Source organism: Microcaecilia unicolor, chromosome 10, assembly GCF_901765095.1.
Source record: "Microcaecilia unicolor chromosome 10, aMicUni1.1, whole genome shotgun sequence".
Classification (NCBI taxonomy): domain Eukaryota; kingdom Metazoa; phylum Chordata; class Amphibia; order Gymnophiona; family Siphonopidae; genus Microcaecilia; species Microcaecilia unicolor.
Genome location: NC_044040.1, coordinates 215628581 through 215649495, shown reverse-complemented (window position 1 = coordinate 215649495; position 20915 = coordinate 215628581). Strand labels below are relative to the sequence as shown.

Below are 20915 nucleotides of genomic sequence, written 5' to 3'. Positions count from 1 at the left end.
TGTGTTGCCCCTAGATCATAGAAGGGGGACAGTGTTCTCTACCTGATCCAGGACCCTTCTTACCTCTGACCTATTTTGTCCTATAACCCCCCTCCCCCCAACTGAAAACAAAAATAGTAGTATGGTCCAAAACATTGTACGCTTCCAACTGCACTGCCCGATTACAAGTATCCCTCACTCTCCCCCCACGAACCGGTCACTATAATCATGCCTAGCCTCTCCCCTCCTCACAACTCTATACACTCATGCTAAAGTGCTTTCCCCATAGGATCTCCTGAACGTGCCCCCACCCCCCCCCCCCCCAAATCTACACACACATGCTCTATAATCTAATATGGACACTCCTATACTGCCTTTCCCCAAGATGTTGGACCTAAAGCAGTTTACAGTAGTTAAAATATTAAAAGACCAAATCAGATTCAGTTAAAAACTTGCAAAAATTTTTTCAAATGTCTACAAAAGACAGTAAAAGCTTTTTTTTTGTTTTTAGAAAAATAGGAAGCACATTCCATACTCAGACTGCTTTAAAAGAAGGATTTCTACTAAAGCCTCTTGAAATGAACAGTTCTGAAGGATGAGAAAACCAATACACAACAATCCTTCCGCTTAAGTTGTGCTACCAAAGGGGGGGGGCGGGGGAGTTACCGTGGAAAAACTACAGGAGCCATACCATTTAAAATCTTAAAAAGATGAAAATATTCCAATTAAAAAAAAAAAAATTTATATATATATATATATATATATATATATATATATATATATATATATATATATATAGTTCCTGTAGTTTTTCCATGGTAACTCCCCCCCCTTTGGTAGATGCACACCTGCTTCCCCACTACTCCTATATATCTGTGTTAAATTGTACAGCTCTGCGTAACCCTGGTAGCGCTTTATAAATGTTTAGTAGTAGTATATACACACACACACATATATATATTATATATATATATATATGCACACCTGAAGTGGAATCCTTCAGCTTAGGGGGGGGGGGGGGGGGGGAGAAACATGCAACCAATACTTGCATCAGCTTGGTTATAGTCAAAGCACAAGCAGAACAAACACTTGAAACGGGCACTAAAATTCTGGATTTCAAATCCCCAACAGGATTCAGATACTTTGAAGAACATCCGATAAGATTTGGTAGAGTGAAGAACAAAAACCAGAGGAGACTGTTGCATGCAGGAAGAGAGGTGCCTTTGCTTGCAGCCTAGAAGCTCTTGTGAGATTTCACTTGTTTTAGTGCACGGAGCGTGTTATGTGTTTGTCTTTTTCATACCGATTACAAACATTCCAAGTGGACGTTTCAGTGCAATTTGTTGGCCGAAACACATCTGTGTCAAGTCTCATTTGCTTCATAATAAAGTTATCAATAGAAATCAAACAAAATAAAACATGGAAAAGACTGTCAAAGTAATGCTTGGATGTTTCACTCATATATACTGTCATCTACCAACATTGCTTATTTCCGATCTGACGAAGAAGGGCAACCTTCAAAAGCTAATCAAGAAATGTATTAAGTTATGTCCAATAAAAAAGGTATCATCTTATTTTCTTTTCCATGTTTTATTTTGTTTGATTTCTATTGATAACCTTAAGAGTGGACTGACACGGCTACCACACCTCTCTTCATAACAAACAATTAAACCATCTGAAGCATTGTCTGCTTTTTTGAGTCAACTTTGTTGTTAAGAACTTTACACATATCGAGTGCTAGAGCTGCTCTATTTGGTCACCCACTTGTAATGCAACTCAATCCTGACTGCTGATGGAAAATGCTGCTTTTACTGCAGCAGCCAACAAATTTATTTATTCATTCATTTGATTTGCTATACTGCTTTAACCGATTAGCAGGACCAAGCAGTTTACAACCTAAAAATATATCTGGAAAAACTACAAAAGCAGATAGAAAAGAATTCATTCCAAGGTAAAAAAAAAACAAAATTTGTATCGAACAGAACAATGCACAGCATATAATCTCAACATAAATAAGTAGGATATGCCTGCTGGAAGAGCCAAGTCTTTATTGCCGATCTAAAGTGTTGCAAGGATAATTCACTACAAATGTGTACAAGGGTAAGTTATTCTATAAACAGGGAGCAAGAATATCAAGTTGATTCAAATTGAGCAGCCTTAGGTCTAGGGAGTATATAGAATAGAGAGATCAGATATTTGGGAAGACTCAATCTAAAATGCTCAGAAGCAGGATCTTGAATGTAATGCAATATTCAGTTGGAAGTCAGTGTTGTCAAAGATGTGGTACATGAACTACCTAGGGGTGGGGGAGGAAGTGCGATATTCCTAGCGCCTGATCATAACAAGAGCTTTAAAAATTGACACTCAAATTAGCAAGCATCTGATGGGTGCACATTAAAAACACCACACAAACCCCAGTACTGTTCTCGGCAGCTGAGTTCCAAAAACTTACATGTCCATACAGCACATTCACATCAGTCTCTCTGTAATCTGAGGGATGTGGATAGATCAAAACACCAGCTGCGTTCACATTGTCAGCATTAGCAACCTAGGAAAGACACAAGAAAATGAATGGTATATTAAAAACACACAAAACTTAAATGGTTGCATGTTTGTATGTCGAGTGGTGCTTAGATGGCGACATCCAGCTGTGAAAAACTAAGGTCAGTGCTGGGAAAGCTTATACAGTCCTGTATACTGCAATCCAGTTTAGGATGGGCAGGAAAAGGGCTTAGATGGAAATTCTATTAATTTGGAACGTTGAGGACAGTGCCGGGAAGACTTTTACAGTCTGTGTCCCGCAATTGACAAGATGGATTTGGATAGGCTGGACTGGGCTTCAATGGCAACTTCAGTAGTTGGAAACTAAGGACAAGGCCAGGCAGACTTCAATAATTTATGTCCCAGAAATGCCAAAAAGATAATGATTACGTATAGTGCTGTAGCAGGTGTTCTCCAAGGACAGCAGGCATTGTATTTTCACAAGCGGGCAACTCCAACCCGCATTGCCCGGTTCGGAATTTACAAAAGTCTAATGAGAGCTTTCTACAGCGTGAGACATGCTCCACCACACATGCGCGAGTACCTTCCCACCCGCCGCAAGAACACAATCGCCTCAGTTTAACACTACAGCAAAAAATAAACTACAAAGGAGACAACTCCAAGGGGAAATGGGAGGGATTGTGAGAATATAAAGCCTTCAGTCCTCGGACAACACCTGCTACAGGTAAGTACCTGCATTTTCTCCAAGGAAAAAGCAGGCTTATTAATTATCATAAGGAGGGAATCCCTAGCATCCAGGCTCACCAAAAACAAACATTGGTCAATTGGGCCTCACAATGGTGATGACATAACACAGATTAACCTGAAACTATATACAATCTGAAGGAGAGTGCAGGCTGGAACAGAATAAAACGAGCCTAAGAGGGTGGAGTTGGATTCAAGACCCCAAACAGATTCTGCAACACTGTCTGCCTGAACCGACAGTCATGTGATGTGAATGAGTAGACTGAAGACCACGTCGCAGCCTTAACTTCTTCAATGGAGACCGACTTCAAGTGGGCTACCCACACAACTATGGCTCTGACATTGTGAGCTTTCACATGGCCCTCCAGGGTTAGCCCAGCCTTGGCATAAGTGAAGGAAATGCAATCTACCAACCAACTACAAATGGTGCGTTTTCTCCCCTGGCTGGTGGTCCCCGTGGTATAGACAGTGACTGATTCTTGGAACCCACCTGAATGAGAACTGGAAATGGACTTGCAGTGGCCATATGCATATCATCTCTCATGTTAAGAGGGGGAGGTGGGGAGTAGGTTTAGAGGGGGGGGGGGGGGGGGGAGGGATAGTAACATAGTAAATGATGGCAGAAAAAGACCTGCACGGTCCATCCAGTCTGCCCAACAAGACAACTCATGTGTGCTACTTTTTGTGTATACCCTACTTTGATTTGTACCTGTCCTCTTCAGGGCACAGACCATATAAGTCTGCCCAGCACTATCCCCGCCTCCCAACCACCATCCCCGCCTGCCACCACTGGCTCTGGCACAGACCGTATAAGTCTGCCCAGCACTATCCTCGCCTCCCACCACCGGCTGGCTCTGCCACCCAATCTCGGCTAAGCTCCTTAGGATCCATTCCTTCTGAATAGGATTCCTTTATGTTTATCCCACGCGTGTTTGAATTCTGTTACCGTTTTCATTTGAGGGTGGTTGAGGGTTACAATGCTTCACTTATAGCTGCTTTGTTGGATGCGTTTATTCCAAAAAGTTTCAATAAAATTAAAAAAAGAAAAAGAAAAAGAAAAAAAAAATGGTGGGCAGACTGTCTGTGGGGCCTTGTCCGCTCCATATAGTAGGCCAACGTTCTCTTGCAATCCAAGGTGTGCAAGCAACTTTTGCCAGGATGGGCATCATGAGGTTGGGGAAAGAATGTTGGCAAGACAACTGACTGGTTCAGATGAAACTCCAACACCAACTTTCGGAAGGAACTTAGGGTGCATGCGGAGGACTACTCTGTTGTGATGAAACTTAGTATAAGTTACATTCACTACTAAGGCCTGAAGTAACAGTCTCCAAGAACATGATCTTCCAGTTTAAGTACTTCAGATGGCAGAATTTGGTGGCTCAAAAGGAGCTTTCATCAGCTGGGTAAGAACGGTGAGGTCCCATGACACAGGTGGAGGCTGGGACAGGGGACTTTGACAAAAGCAAACCTCTCATGAAGCAAACTAGAGGCTGTCCAGAGATGGGCTTACCCTCTACATGGTGATAAGCACTAATTGCACTGAAGTGAACCGTTACTGAGGTGGTCTTGAGACCAGACTCCAACAGGTGTAAGAAGGTATTCAAGAAGGGTCTGTGTAGGGCAAGAAAGGGGATCTGGGACCTTGCTCTCACCCTAGATGACAACTCCTCCATTTGAAATAATAGCACCTCTTAGTGAAGTTTTTCCTGGAAGCCAGCAAGACCCAGAAAACACCCTCCAAAAGATCCAAGGAAGCAAATACTAGGCTCTCAACATCCAAGTTTTTAGAGCCAGAGTGGAAGTTGGGATGTAGAAGGGAGCCCTCATTCTGTTGATGAGGGTCAGGAAATACTCCAATCCCCATGGTTCTTTGGAAGATAACTGCAGAAGTAGAGGGAACCATATCTGCAGCAGCCAGTACAGCATGACCAGAATCATGGTTCTGTGATCTTGCTCAAGTTTCAACAAAGTCTTCCCCACTAGAGGTATGGGAGGATATGCATACAGAAGACCTGTCCCCCAATTGACGAGTAAGGCCTCTGATGCTAACCTGTTGTGGGCCTGAAGCATAGAACAGAACTGAGGGAACTTGTGGTTGATCAGAGCGGCAAAACGATCCACCAAGGGGGTGCCCCATGCTCAAAGATCTTGTGGGCTATGCCCATATTGACAGACCACTCATGTGGCTGCATTATCCTGCTCAGTCTGTCAGCCAGGGTATTTTGTGCCCGCCAGACAGGTGGCTCGAAGGAACATGCCATGTTGGCGAGCCCAATGCCACATCCAGACGGCCTCCTGACACAGATGAGAACAATTTGGCGAGACAGCCGGTCTCTGAAAGCCTTTAGAGCGTTCCAGATCACCCAGAGCTCCAGAAAATTGACCTGAAGATTTGTTTCCTGGGAGGACCAAACTCCTTGAGTGTTAAGCCCATCTACATAAGCCCCCCCCCCCCCCCCAGGGGAGATGCACCCGCCAGCACTTTTTTTGGCTGAGGAATTTGGAATGGAAGTCTCAGAGTCAAATTGAATCGAATGGTCTACCACTGAAGGGAGCATACAAGCTCTGGATGACATCTTCTAGACTCCCCATGGCTTGATACCACTGAGAAGCTGGGTCCATTGAGCTGATCTCATACGAAGACATGTCACGGGTCCCAACAACATTTGCTGAGCTGTAACCTGCTGAGAGGCACAAACCTTGGACACAAGTGTGACAAGATTGTCTGCTCTTGTGTCCTGGAGATAGGCTCGAACCATCTGAGTATCGAGACGAGTTCCTATAAACTCCAATCAATGGACAGTGCGGAGATGGGACTTGGGGTACTTTAAAACTAACCCTAGTAGCTCGAGCACCCGAATAGTCATCCGCATGGACTGAGCACCCTCCTATGAGGCTCTTCAAAAGCCAATCGTCAAGATAGATAAGGGAACACATGGACTCCCAGTTTGCGTAGTGATGTTGCAACTACCGCTAGACATTTGGTGAAGACCTTGGGAGCTGACGCGAGGCTAAAAGGCAACACGCAGTACTGAAAGTGATGAAGTGATGTGTTCCCAGCCGAAATTGAAGATTGGGATGTGAGTATATGCATCAGTCCAGAGAACATAGCCAATTGTTTTTTCTGAATCATTGGGAGAAGGGTGCCCAGGAAAACCATCCTGAACTTCTCAGATTAGGAGTTTGTTCAGGGATCTTAGGTCTAGGATGGGACACATCCCATCCCCCCCCCCCCCCCCCCCCCCCCCCCGCCGTTTTCTTTTGCAAAAGGAAGTACTGGAATATAATCCCCACCCTTCCTCCCCTGGTGGAACAGGCTCAACCATATGAGCCTACAGAAAAGCAGAGTTCCTCTGCAAGTACCTGCCTGTGTTAAGAGCTGAATGAGCTCGGTGGAGGTTTGATATACCAACTGAGTGCGTATCAGAGATTGACTATTTGAAGAACTCACCGGTTGGAGGTTAAATGAGGCCACCTTTCGTGAAAAAGCTTCAGCCCCCCCCCCCCCCCCCAGCAAGTTGTCCGGGACTGATACTTTTACTGCGGCTATGCTCTGCTGGAGCCAGTCAAAAGCTCATCCCTTGCTTTGGCTGGGAAGCAGCAGGGGCCTTTGGTGCATGCTGCTGACATGAGCACGCTGGGGTTGAGAACGAGTAGGCTGGTGAGCCGAAGAGTTGTACCTATGCCTAGGATAGTAGTAGGAACACCTCCTTGGCTTGCCAAAAGTCCTCCTGGCTGAGGAAGCAAATGCAGAAGGTGCTCAGTGGGAGAGAAGAAGAGATGGTACTGGTGTGTTTTTTGATTTGGTCTGCGACCTACTCAACCTTGTCTCCAAAAAGGTTATCCCCCTGGCATGAGGCATCTGCAAACCTCTGCTGAACAGAATATTCCAAGTCAGAAACACACATCCATGAGAGTTTGCACATTGCTATACTCTAGGCACAGATCCTGGATGCCACATCAAAAGTGTTGTAAGTGCCCCTGGCCAAGAACTTGCGACATGCCTTCTGCTGCTTGACCAACTGGTGAACTGACTCAGCCTGCTCTAGAGAGCGCCTATCAGCCAAATCAGACAACTTGCGCACCAAGTTTCGCAAGTGGATGCTCGTGAAGAGTTGGTATGATTGTATTTGGGAAATGAGCATTGAAGCCTGGTACATCTTCTCTTCCCCCCCCCCCCCCCCCCCCCCCCCCCCGCAAAAAACAAAAAAACAAAACAGGATTCTAGCTTCTCTGCCTGGGGCGCCAAGGCATAGTCCCTGGAGCTCCTGGTTCTTTTAGAGCAGATTCCACCACCATGGAATTGTGAGGCAACCAAGGCTTATCAAAACCAGGTACACTATGGATCCAGATCTAGGTGTCAATCTTCTTGGGCATAACAGGGACAGAGGGGACTCCCAGTTCCTGATAAGGACTTCAATGAGTACCTCAGAGAGGGGCAGTCACAGCCTCCTTAGGAGGAGATGTGTACTCCAGGGTCTCGAGCATCTTGGCCCTGGGCTCATCCTCCACTTCCAGAGGAAATGGAATGGAGTCTACCATTTCCTTTACAAAAGAAGTGAAAGGCTCTCTGGAAGAGATTCTCCTTTCAGATGGAGGGAAGAGTTCGGAAGGAATTCAATAGGACTTATCCAAGGAAAACAGTACCTTGCATCCTCCTCTGAATCCCATGAGCGCTCCACCTCAGCATCAGACACCTCCTGCTGGGAGCACTGAGACTGAACCTGCCTTGACATGGAGGAGATATGTCCTCTAGAACTGTATCGAGAAATCTGCTCCCACCTCGACTCCGACGAAGCTTCCTCCACCGTAAGAGGGAGTGCCGGCTTGGGTGGCAGTCAACACTGGGGCCGCATGCAGCATCAGAGGCTGCACTGCAGGCTGAAGGCCAAACGGGGCTGCAACCAATTCATTTCCTTGAGGTCTAGCACTGGGAAAAGTGCCTCTTATCTGGAAACTACAAAATCTGACACCCTGTTCTAACTTGGGAACCACCAAGGCCCCTGAAAACCAAAGTTCTGCAGTCTTCTACTGCTACTCTTTGTGGGGACATAGAAATTTGCAATTGGATGTGAAAATTCCTAACTTGTAACGGTGCTTAATAACATCCAGAACAGAAGATGTCGTATGTTTGCATTCCTTGAAAGTGAACTTTCAAAGACAGCTGCCTAGGCAAACCTCCAGGTCTTGGACTTGCAGGTCACCACTGAGAAGCTCATGAGAGTACCAAACCACAAACCTTAGTTAGCTCCTTTTTTAATTCCTCCAAGAGATGGCCTGGTTTGAAACCAGAATGCTGAAAGGAGACATGGAGGCGCATTTTCAAAATGTTTAGACTTACATTATGTTGTAAAGTATAAGTGCTTTGAAAATGAGCCCCAGTGTGCCCTAGGTTGTACCTCTTTGCATCATGAAACCTTGACCTGTTTGCATTATATGCATCTTCTGGCAGCTGCTGAGAACTTGGTTCGCGTATCTTTAACCAACTTGGAGGTCTTCCCCGAATAGCAGCTTCCCTCTAAGCGGAAGTCTAACAAGCCATGTCTTAGATGCTGAAGCCACAGACAAATTACACAACCATAGAGAAAATGTTTAGCCAACACAGCTACCGACATCCCCCTCACAAAAGTCCTTAAAATTACACAGAGCATCTGTCACGTATGTTAGACTCATCTACAGACAAGCTGCTTGCAATACTGGCTCCTCTTCTTGCTCTGGAGTTTCTTGAGAAATCCACAGATAAGTCCTAGAAACAGATGCTGCAAACTGCAGCTTGGAGCTATAACAGACTGAATGCCTGTTTTAAGACTGGTTTCCTTTAATGCTTATCCACCATCCACTGGACTGTTGATCTTCTTGGTAAATGTCACTAAATCAACTGTTTAAATTTCTTCTCTTCATCTGGAAACAGTGAGATTTGCCACAGCCCTGCCCACTTTGGAGGCCTGCTTTCCAGAGAATTCTATTCCAAGATCAGAGAATGAATAGAATGGAAATACCTCAGAAAGCTTTCTAATTTCCTCTAACATAGGATCCCCCCCACTGGAGTAACAAAGAAATTGAGGTCTTCCAAGGCCTTCGCGATAACTTCAGGGAACTCCTGTCTCTTGAGAAGACGGGACAGGGATTCAGTAATCCACCTGGCCCAACTATCACTATCCAACATGGACAGAAAAATATTAAGGAGCTTGGGCTGCATTGTGGCCTTCTGCGGTGAAACATAGCTCTTATTCTGTCTCCATCTGCTGCCGACAGGCACCTGTAGGTTCTGGACTGGTCTGGACAAAAAATAAATTATATTTGACCAAGTTTGCCTAGGATTTCAGTCTCATTTAAGTGTAAACTTCTTTCGGGAGGACGTAAGTCTATGTAATCTATAGATAACTGCCTATTCTCATGCATCAAAAGCAACAAGCCCTCCCTCCCCTAACTTGCCTTTTCAGCAAAAGTGTTCTTTCCAGCTCGAAGAATCACCACTGAGCCACTGAAATCAATGTTCTGTTTGGCAAGTTGCTGGAAGTCTTCTTTACGACCATAGTAAGCATAAACTGGTTTACCCTGGAACAAATAAATAAGAAGTTCAATTTGAAAACCAAAAACCTTTCAATTCTTTAAGACATCTTTCTAGATCACCTATAAAAGGGGGAGGGGGTAGGGAGTACAATGTGTTGCAATTCACTGACACTTTTTCTATGCTTTACCTGCATTTATGGATATGAAGAATGTGACAGATTCCAACAGATGTAATATTCCTGAGTCACTTCAACTTTTTAATACGCTGATAGGACCCCCCCCACCAGCATTTCTTTTGCAGGGTAAGCAATTCCAGCGTTTAATACAAAGACGTAACGGAGAGATTGAATGAATTCTTTGCTTCGGTCTTCACCGAGGAAGATTTGGGTGGGATACCGGTGTCGGAAATGATATTTCAAGCGGACGAGTCGGAGAAACTTACTGACTTCACGGTAAACCTGGAGGACGTAATGGGGCAGTTCAGCAAACTGAAGAGTAGCAAATCTCCTGGACCGGATGGTATTCATCCTAGAGTACTGATAGAACTGAAAAATGAGCTTGCGGAGCTACTGCTAGTGATATGCAACTTATCCTTAAAATCGAGCGTGGTACCAGAAGATTGGAGGGTGGCCAATGTAACGCCCATTTTTAAAAAAGGTTCCAGGGGAGATCCAGGAAATTATAGACCGGTGAGTCTGACGTCGGTGCCGGGGAAAATGGTAGAGGCTATTATTAAAAACAAAATTACAGAGCACATCCGAGGACATGGATTACTGAGACCGAGTCAGCACGGCTTTTGTGTGGGGAAATCTTGCCTGACCAATTTATTTCAATTCTTTGAAGGAGTAAACAAACATGTGGACGAAGGGGAGTCGGTTGATACTGTATCTGGATTTTCAAAAGGCGTTTGACAAGGTACCTCATGAAAGGCTACAGAGGAAATTGGAGGGTCATGAGATAGGAGGAAAAGACCTATTGTGGATTAAAAACTGGTTGAAGAATAGGAAACAGAGTGGGGTTAAATGGGCAGTATTCACAATGAAGAAGGGTAGTTAGTGGGGTTCCTCAGGGGTCCGTGCTAGGACCGCTGCTTTTTAATATATTTATAAATGATTTAGAGATGGGAGGAACTAGCGAGGTAATTAAATTTGCTGATGACACAAAGTTATTCAAAGTCGTTAACTCGCGACAGGATTATGAAAAATTACAGAAGGACCTTACGAGACTGGGCAGCTAGATGGCAGATGACGTTTAATGTGAGGAAGTGCAAGGTGATGCATGTGGGGAAAAAAGAACCCGAATTATAGCTACGTCATGCAAGGTTCCACGTTAGGAGTTACGGACCAAGAAAGGGATCTGGGTGTCGTCGTTGATAATACACCGAAACCTTCTGCTCAGTGTGGTGCTGTGGCTCAGAAAGCGAATAGAATGTTGGGTATTAGGAAACGTATGGAAAACTGGTGTGAGGATGTTATAATGCCGTTGTATCGCTCCATGGTGCGACCGCACCTTGAGTACTGTGTTCAATTCTGGTCGCTGCATCTCAAGAAAGATATAGTGGAACTGGAAAAGGTTCCGCGAAGGGCGACTAAAATGATAGCGGGGATGGGACGACTTCCCTATGAAGAAAGACTAAGGAGGCTAGGGCTTTTCAGCTTGGAGAAGAGACGGCTGAGGGGAGACATGATAGAGATATATAAAATAATGAGTGGAGTGGAACAGGTGGATGTGAAGCGTCTGTCCATGCTTTCCAAAAATACTAGGTCTAGGGGGCATGTGATGAAACTACAGTGTAGTAAATTTAAAACAAATCGGAGAAAATTTTTCTTCACCCAACGTATAATTAAACTCTGGAATTCGTTGCCGGAGAACGTGAAAGCGGTTAGCTTGGCAGAGTTTAAAAAGGGGTTAGACGGTTTCCTAAAGGACAAGTCCATAAACCTCTACTAAATGGACTTGGGAAAAATCCACAATTCCAGGAATAACATGTATAGAATGTTAGTATGTTTGGGAAGCTTGCCAGCTGCCCTTGGCCTGAATTGGCCGCTGTCGTGGATAGGATGCTAGGCTCGATGGACCCTTGGTCTTTTCCCAGTGTGGCATTACTTATGTAATATGAAACTACATATACAGCCCATGTCCTCTTGTTTGGGACATTTCCTAATATAACCTTTGAAAATGTAGTTTATTGAACACAGGCGTTATCAAACATATAAACGGGAAGTGAACGTACTCACTTGCAAATGCGCAGTACAGACTTCCCTCTCTGTCCCGCCCTCACGTCAGTACGTCATGACGTCAGAGGGCGGAACAGAGAGGGAAACGGAGTCGAATTGTAGGCCGCCGCTGCCGCCTAGAAAGGAACATCGCGCGAAACAACCTCCACCCTCCCCCTCCGCTCCCGCCCTCCTCTGTATCGGGCCCCCTGCACTGACCTCACAGCGCCTCATCTCCGTGTGGAAGCGCTGCAGGCAGCAGCAGAGCGATCTGCTGCTGGCTGTAGCGCTTTCACACGGAGGTGAGGCGCTGTGAGGTCAGTGCAGGGGGCCCGATACAGAGGAGGGTAGCTGGACATGGGGGGAGGGCAGGGGGAGAGGCCATGGTTGCTGGTCTTGGGGTGAGAGCAGGGCACAGAGGAGGGTTGCTGGACATGGTGGGAGGGGGGGAGGCCAAGGGAAAGAGGAGGGTCGCTGGATATGGGGGGGGGGGGGGGGGAGGATCGGTGGACAGGGTGAGGCCAGGGGAGAGAGGAGGGCTGCAATACTTGCCCGTTTTTACGGGCTTAACGGCTAGTAAGAGGTATAAAATAGTAGCTGAGTATGGAGATTTCAGTGTTTTTGAATGGAACATCTAAAAATGGCGACACAATCATTTACTTTTATGAAGTGAATGAAGATTGATCTTTGTTGATTTACAAAGTGTAGATCCCAGGAGATGCCTAAAGAAACTGATTGGCCCCTGAGCTGAAGAGGTGTTTGTAAGGCTGTCCTTTGAGAAACGCGTGTTCCCTTGATTACATATCTTTGTGACCGTCTAACCTTCTGTTGGCTGAACCTGATGCTTCTAATGTATAGACTTCAAACCGTGCTTTGCGATTGATAAATATTATTGGTGGGCAATTCGGCCCCAGAAGCAGACAAGATCACATTAAAGAGTGCACAGCAGATTAGTGGTTCTAAGTGAGCAATATTGCTGTGTATTAATTGACATTTGCAGCTGGCTACCAGAGACTAGTTCTGACAAATTGTCTTTTTTTAATGAAGGCTGGTTAATTGACCATGAGTGCTATAAAGTCATCATAAAGACATTAAAACTGATAGGCGCTACAGTTCGTAATATCAATAATACAGTTACATTTGTTAATCATAGCAAAAGTGCATGGGGGGGGGGGGGGGGGGGGGGGGGGGAGAAGAGGTATAACTGATTAAGCTTATGGCTGGACTCAATCAAGATAAGATTTGTCCATGACGGGCAAAACAATCTTTTCATCGGTTGCCAGTTTTGCCATGGACAAATCTTTTTACCAGTTGCCTGTTGGTGTTTAATATGTACATCATAATATGCATTAATATGGGGGTACCAAATTTGTGAAGTGATATTTTGAGATGCTATTACTATCCCAGAAGGATACTTACAATAACTGTTGCATTTGGACTGTAGGCCACGTAAGCTGAAGCTCCAATTTCTTCCACTGTAGAGTTATTTTCTCCGACAATAGACACACCATTTGGTAAACTATTCAAATGAGAAATAAACACGTCAGCTTTCACTGAACCCTCCATCATTAAGGAGAAATTAGATCTTACCTGCTAATTTGCTTTCCTTTAGTCCCTCCGGACCGGACCAGGATTGGACTGATGGGTTGTGCTCGCCTACCAGCAGGTGGAGACTGAGATAAAACTCTGACTCTAGAGAGCCAATAGGAGCCCTGGCCATGTGACCTTAGCCTCAGTATTTGAATAACAAAGCAGGAAAGAAAGAAAGACCTTCTGTGCCGTATGGAATCCTAGCAGCCACAAAGCACTCGGCAATGCCAAGTATCAGAGCTCACCAGCAACTCTCACCAGAGAAGTGGTATGGCCCGATATGTATTACAGCTCACCAGCAACTCTCCCCAGAGAAGTGGTATGGCTCACGTATAATATAGCTCACCCGCAACTCTCACCAGAGAAGTGGTATGGCCCACTTAAGATTTTATATATATTCTATCAACTGAGCTTACCAGCAACTCTCACCAGAAAAGTGGTAAATCATATTTAAGGTTTTACAGATATTCCAGCAACTGAGCTCAGCCACAACTCTCACCAGAGAAGTGGTATGGCGTATTTAAGGTTTTATAGATAGATTCCAGCAATTGAGCTCACCAGCAACCACCAGAGAAGTGGTATAGACCACGTAAAGTTCTGTATATATATAGTATTGTTCCACGAATCGTAAAGGAATGAATACACTTCCTACTTAATAAAAGAAGCTAAAGAGTAGAGAGAACATGGGAGGGGCCTGGTCCGGTCCGGAGGGACTAAAGGAAAGCAAATTAGCAGGTAAGATCTAATTTCTCCTTCCTTAGCGTCCCTCCGGACCGGACCAGGATTGGACTGATGGGAAGTACCAAAGCAGTAATCTGAAGGGAGGGACCCTATGAAAACTGCAGAGAAATGTTCATGCTGCATAGGCCACCTGGCGACAACTAACATGTAGTGTGTCCCAATGAGCAAAATAAAATGAAACTAGGACTAAGTTGCCAACTTACCAATGTGCACCGAGAGCACCAAAAATCGCCGTAGTAAGAATAGAGCCCGCTTCTGAAGTTGTGGAATATGTTGTAATACGCTGTGGAACTGCCCTCTCAGCGAGAAGAGAAATAGACATTCTCATTTCCTTGATCCTTCGCGATATAGCGGGTTAGAAACAATGAAAAACTTTTACGCCTACTGGCTAGAAGGACAAAACCAATAAGAAAAAACCGATTGGGAAAGGTGAAAACTTTAAACTACAGCAGACCGAAAAGAAGTTACCAACCGTAGAAGTATTCCACACATAGATCTACTTGCTGCAATGGCTACTGGGAAACACTGCTTGAAGAGGAAAACTTTATAGAAAAAGTTATGGCTACTAGAAAACAGAACTTTAAGAGTCTGTTCACCTAGTTCACCTAGCTGGTGGACGAAGCGGGAGGTACAGGTGCAGGACTCCTTTAAGAAACCGCTTTGACAGTGGATGCTGCATAAGCGTGCGGTTGTCAACAGTATCATGCATCACTGATAGAGCTGCCAAATGAACTCTAATGGATGAGTAAGACAGACAAGATTTCGCAAGATGCAGAAGATATTCCAAAACATGCAAAATGGATACTGTTTGTGGAATGAAGTGGCGAGAGGAGTACCACAGAGTGAACCGTCGCCACTTTGATTCATAGGACTTTAATGTAGATTTCTGTCTGGAAGCAATTAAAACTTGAAGTACTTCCTGCGAAAATATCAAAGATGTTGCAGACCCAGTAACCACGCCATACGTTTGAGTGACTGGGGGTCCGGATGTAGAAGGGTGCCTTGGTTCTGCGTAAACACCTAGTGAGATGATGGAAGAAACGCATAAAGAAGGTTGAAAAACCCCTGCTGGATGTTGGCATCTGTCCCTGTCTCCGTCAAGACTGTTGCTGAACGGAAGAAGCAAGAAATGTTCGTGAGCCTGAAGGCAAAAAGAGATAGCCCTGAAGTGTCGCAGTGAGGAAGTAAGGCTGAAAAAATGAGAGTCCATTCACCTAAATGCAGGGTGACAACTAAGAAAAAATGAGTACAAACTCAAGAGTATACTCTTAACTCCTCCTTGGCGGATGACATAACCCATTGCCATGGCAAGGACCAACATAGCTCTCTCCGCCTTGTTTGTCAGTAGGGAAAACAAAATTCACCCGAAGGTAAAACGAATTGCTGAGGTCCCCCAGAAAAAAAAAATATATACAAACAAGCTTCTGCCAAAAAGTGTACTGCACGAAGCATCCCAATGACAGAACTAAGGTTCTTGAGATAACTAGATGACACTTAAATAGCGCGATTGATGACCCTGAGATTCGCAATAGGATGAAGGAAAATTCCTTCTTGGGCATTAGAAAGTAAAATTGCATTCTGCAGAATAGAGCGAGGAAATGGCCGAAGGCCCAAGGTCACCAAGAAAAATATAAACTGGGATGTTTGCAGAGGAGACAAAAGACTGTGCGCCAACCTGACTAAACAAAGAGAAAATCAGAGATATCTGATGAGAGATCAAATGAGAGATCAAATGAGAGGCCTGGCTACAATCACCACCCAACCTAGAGACTGTAAGAAATGCAACACCCAGTGCGTGACCTGAGAACTCTGCTGATAAGACTTTCTCCAATTAGGCAGTCGTCTAGGTAAGAATGAAATGACCCTAAGAGCGCAATGAACATCCTCTTAGATCTATAAAAGAACGGAAGAGAGAGTACTGCTGAAAATGACCGGTTAATGCATAAGCAAAAAACTAGCCATTCTCTGGATCCTGAGGAGAAGAGGAAGGGTGACCAAGGACACCAGTTAAATAGGGCTACAAACTCCAACCCTATCTCTATGGCGTTCCATAGTTGGGTAAGTTCTGAATATAGAAAGTTCTGAATATAGGAGTCCACCAGCTATGGTAGTACGCTCCGGACAGAAAAAAATTGTCCCAGTATGAACGTCTGATTCACCGGCCTGTAATTTCTTGGATCTCCCTAATCCACATACCACAGTCATGCGTCCTCCCTCACTGAGATGTAGATTGTAAGCTCCTTTGAGCAGGGAACGTCCTTCTTTGTTAATTTGTACAGCGCTGCGTAACCCTAGTAGCGCTCTAGAAATGTTAAGTAGTAGTAGTAGTAGTACCAGACTCACACCCAATAGATATGAATGTTGAGCTTGTTTCAGGTTAAAACACCGAACCTAGGCCCAGGGTCCCCGGTGTTCCTAGTGGTGAACATATTGTATGCGTTAGTTTGCAGAATTACTGCAAAGCCTTGCTTTTGGAGCACAGATTTCTGTTCGATACTCTCGTGAGCGGTGTTGGTTTTTTTTTTTTTTTTAATGCTGTTCTGGCTGTAGAAAGGTGGACATTTGAGCTTCCCCAGAATGGCAAAACTTATGTACCTATGCCCATTAGATATGAATGCTGGACTTGATGGACTTTAGGCCTTACCCAGCATAACCATACTTATGTACCTATGGTATAAATACACAGGAAGTGAGTGAATCCCCTTCCAATTGAAAGAACACTCTGGAGTGAAGGCGCATAGAATAAAATGAAAAAGGACAAACTTGGAAATTACCTGTAACGAAAAAAGTGAAGTTGTGCCACAGCCACTTGGTGAAGGCAGTGTAGACAAGACTGTATCTGAATTCAAGAAAGCTTGATATAACATCAGGTCTCTAAGGAAGAGGAAGAGATAGCAGATGGTATGTATAGGCATACTGGACCAAACCAGGATGTTTATAATCTGCCAATGCTGAACTGATAGAGTAGTGACAAACACGAGTAGATGGTTTGAGGACCGTCCACTATCTTTAAGTGAAAGGATGACTTTATTCTCTAAGTGACCATATGTCCTGTAAAAACCAGAAGAAAGCTAAAATGAAATATGAGAGGCTTCAAGGCAGTTGGAAAAGAAGGGAAGACATGAATAAAGCATGCCTGCTAAGGCAGCTGAGTGATTGGGAGCTTGGTAGACAGGACTGTCCCTCAGAGAATATGAAAGAGCTGATATATCCCCATGGCATCTGAACAATATACTGTATGCCTCTAGAGAAGGCTTCTTAAAGTCGGAAAAAGAAAACACTGTATAACACTACAGCCATTGAGAGTGTCTGTTAAGTTCTTAAAACACTATATAACATCATAGGCATGGAGTAAAATGCTTGAAAGGAACTAAGATATTATGGTCAGAATTGCAAAGTACCAATCAATTGACTCTTAGACAATGTAGTCCTATTCACCAGGGAATGAGAAAGACAGAAATTTACTCTATGCCTATAGAGAAAGTTTCTAAAGTTCTTAAAACACTGTATAATACTACAGCTATTGAGGAAAATGCTTGAAATTAATTATGATATTATGATAAGATGTAGATTTTCCACCAGGCAATGAAAAATGACTGAGCACCAGAAAAAACTAGTGTTAACAGCCCCGTGATACATAGAAATTTAAAAGAAGAAAAGCTTGTTATATATCCATATATGAAAGGAGCCCCCTTTCAACCAAATATTGCCTGCTGATGTGAAGAGCATTTTAGAATACGCCGTTCAGCACATACAAAAGTGTACACATCTTGGAGCCGAACTGCTCTATGAACTGCAGCCTTACCTTCAGCAGAGAGATCCCCGACTGATAAGATGGAGGGAGAAACAAAATGGCCGCCGTTCGCGCCACTGGCCCTGTGGCGATCATCGACAGCGCGCCCGACACCTCCGAACAAGCAGAGCCCAGTGGAACGGCGAAGAAACAACAGCCGGCGAAAAAGGCCCCGAAAAAACTGGAGGCAGCACCGGACCCGAAGAAACCTTGAAGGGAGAGCAAAATTTACACGTTCCGGCTGCGTGAACTGCGCGACGCTGACCGACAGCAGCTGTTTGAACTTTTAAGCCATATCGGAAAAAACAGGTGGCCGCGCTTACGCGGTTCGCACTTTTTTTTTTTTTTTCATTTGTTTAAACTGCCGCCGCCAAAACGCAAGAAAATGGAGGAAATTAAATCTGACGAGAAAAATCGCTGTTTAAAGTCACAGATACTGAATTATTTTCTTCTGTTTGTTTTTTTTTTTTTTTTATAACCCCTCAATCATAATAAAACACTGGAGCTGCCTGCTCGTTAGAAGTCTGGGGAAAGAAAGGCTGCTTCTTTGAATTTCCTTTTATTTGATTTAATTCTTTAAAGCAGCTGCCTGTTAAAAGTGGCTGCCTCTCCCAAAGACGGTACACCTTTCCAGAGAAAGGGACGGCCCTTCCCTGCTAAGCCAGGGAGATGGGGAGGAAGGGGGGTGGACTCGAGACACCCGAGTTTAACACCCCCGAGGCTGTCAAAGAAAGAAGAGAAAGGAAACCCTGTCAAGCCTCTAAATAAGATTCCAGGCACAGAAGAAATATCACAAATATCTGTAATATCTAAAGAGAAAAGGAGAGAGACTAATGGGCTCACTTCCTACCTGCTGGGAGACTGAGAAAATACTGAGGCTAAGGTCACATGGCCAGGGCTCCTATTGGCTCTCTAGAGTCAGAGTTTTTTCTCAGTCTCCACCTGCTGGTAGGCGAGCACAACCCATCAGTCCAATCCTGGTCCGGTCCGGAGGGACGCTAAGGAAACCAGAGTTGCATGCATGATAAAGAGTAAACAAAAAACCCCCCCAAAAATTCTAATTTTCCATTACAAACTCTAACAGAACTAAACAAATCAATAAATAATTACTGGAACATTTCTCTTAACTAGACTGTAAGCTCTGTTAAGCAGTGACTATCTTACATCTTTGTGTACATCTAGTAATGCTACAGAAATAAAGTAGTAATTTTTCACTTCCACCCACCCCAAGTTTATAAAATATTTCATCTTCTCACTGGCAGGTTGTTACAAATTCTCTTCTAACACTTCCAAAAGTTATTTGAGAAGTCTACAAAATATGAGACCTATCACCAATTCCTGTGGGTGGTATGCTCATCACTATCAACCTAGAGTAGACCCTCATTCACTCCTGCTCCCCACTTCTAAGTGAACAGTGTAAAAAGGTTTTACTGACATCAAAATATATACCATCTGCTGTACGTATCCTTACTCCCCCTCCCCTCTCAACCTCCGATCACTTCAGATAAGAGAATCAAGTTCAGCCAACACCTTTCCCATGTGAATTGCCTCTTGTAACCTACTGGCTTAAAAAGGATATTAAACTATTCCTTCAGTATTGTTTCCATATGGAGACAGCAAGTCTGATAGATCCTCATAACACCTAACAAATTCTGTGATCCCTAACTTAAAAGAAGATCCTGATAGAGGAAGAATCAAGATGGCCGGGAGTAGTGGATGCTTGGAATGCCCTCCCGCGGAAGGTGGTGGAAATGAAAACGGTAACAGAATTCAAACATGCGTGGGATAAACATAAAGGAATCCTGTTCAGAAGGAATGGATCCTAAGGAGCTTAGCCGAGATTGGGTGGCAGAGCCGGTGGCGGGAGGCGGGGATAGTGCTGGGCAGACTTATAGGGTCTGTGCCAGAGCCGGTGGTGGGAGGCGGGGCTGGTGGTTGGAAGGCGGGGATAGTGCTGGGCAGACTTATACAGTCTGTGCCCTGAAGAGGACAGGTACAAATCAAAGTAGGGTATACACAAAAAGTAGCACATCTGAGTTTATCTTGTTGGGCAGACTGGATGGACCGTGCAGGTCTTTTTCTGCCGTCATTTACTATGTTACTATGTTAAGGGGGGGGGGGGGGGGGGAAGTGGAGGGGAAAGAGACCAAAAAACCCTTCAACTTACCGACCTGCTTTCTGGAGAGTGACATAATGTTCATCATACCAGACTTTATCCAGCTTGAAACTGCTGAACTGACTGTACATATCATTTGCAAGGTTTTCATCTTCCTGAGAGCCAGCCTCATGAGCAAAGCGAGACACTCTCCTATAAATTGAGTGGAGAATGTATTATTAAAAAGAGGTCACCTCAACTATGTATTTCTCCTATCCGGAACTGGTAATCACCACTTACGGAACTATGTAAGCCACATTGAGCCTGCAAATAGGTGGGAAAATGTGGGATACAAATGTTATAAATAAATAAAAATAAATAACTAATTTATCAAAGTTGAGGCAGGAAATGCCCCCGATTCCATATATTATAATGGAAGAGATGGTGCATTGTTAGGATCCAATAATCAAAAACAGTACAAAGAATTAAGAAATGGCCACAACAAAATTTCAAATCGTCTTAAATACACTATAATCAGAGATGATAAAACAAATTGAGATATACTGGTATAATAGTGCTTAATACGTAATACAAAAAAAATGGCACACACTTTCAACAGTAATTTGTATAAGCTTCAAAAATATGTGATATAAGACATATCAATGTGGTCATTGCTTAATTTCCTGTGTCCCTTATTTATTTTTAATAAACAAGGATAAATAAGATTCCTGATTAAGACCAG

At 44.2% G+C, this 20915-nt stretch overlaps 1 protein-coding gene across 2 annotated transcripts in view; it reads right to left on the bottom strand.

Moving 5' to 3' along the window:
• The window catches only part of TFRC (transferrin receptor), a 67275-nt gene that overhangs the window by 31577 nt on the left and 14783 nt on the right, over positions 1-20915 (bottom strand). For both annotated transcript variants that reach the window (XM_030216065.1, XM_030216064.1), the window contains exons 5-8: positions 20246-20386; positions 13374-13473; positions 9661-9783; positions 2432-2527 (exon numbers count right to left, since the gene is read on the bottom strand). In XM_030216065.1, the coding sequence (XP_030071925.1) occupies positions 2432-2527; positions 9661-9783; positions 13374-13473; positions 20246-20386 (460 nt within the window). The remainder of the gene's footprint in view (positions 1-2431; positions 2528-9660; positions 9784-13373; positions 13474-20245; positions 20387-20915) is intronic.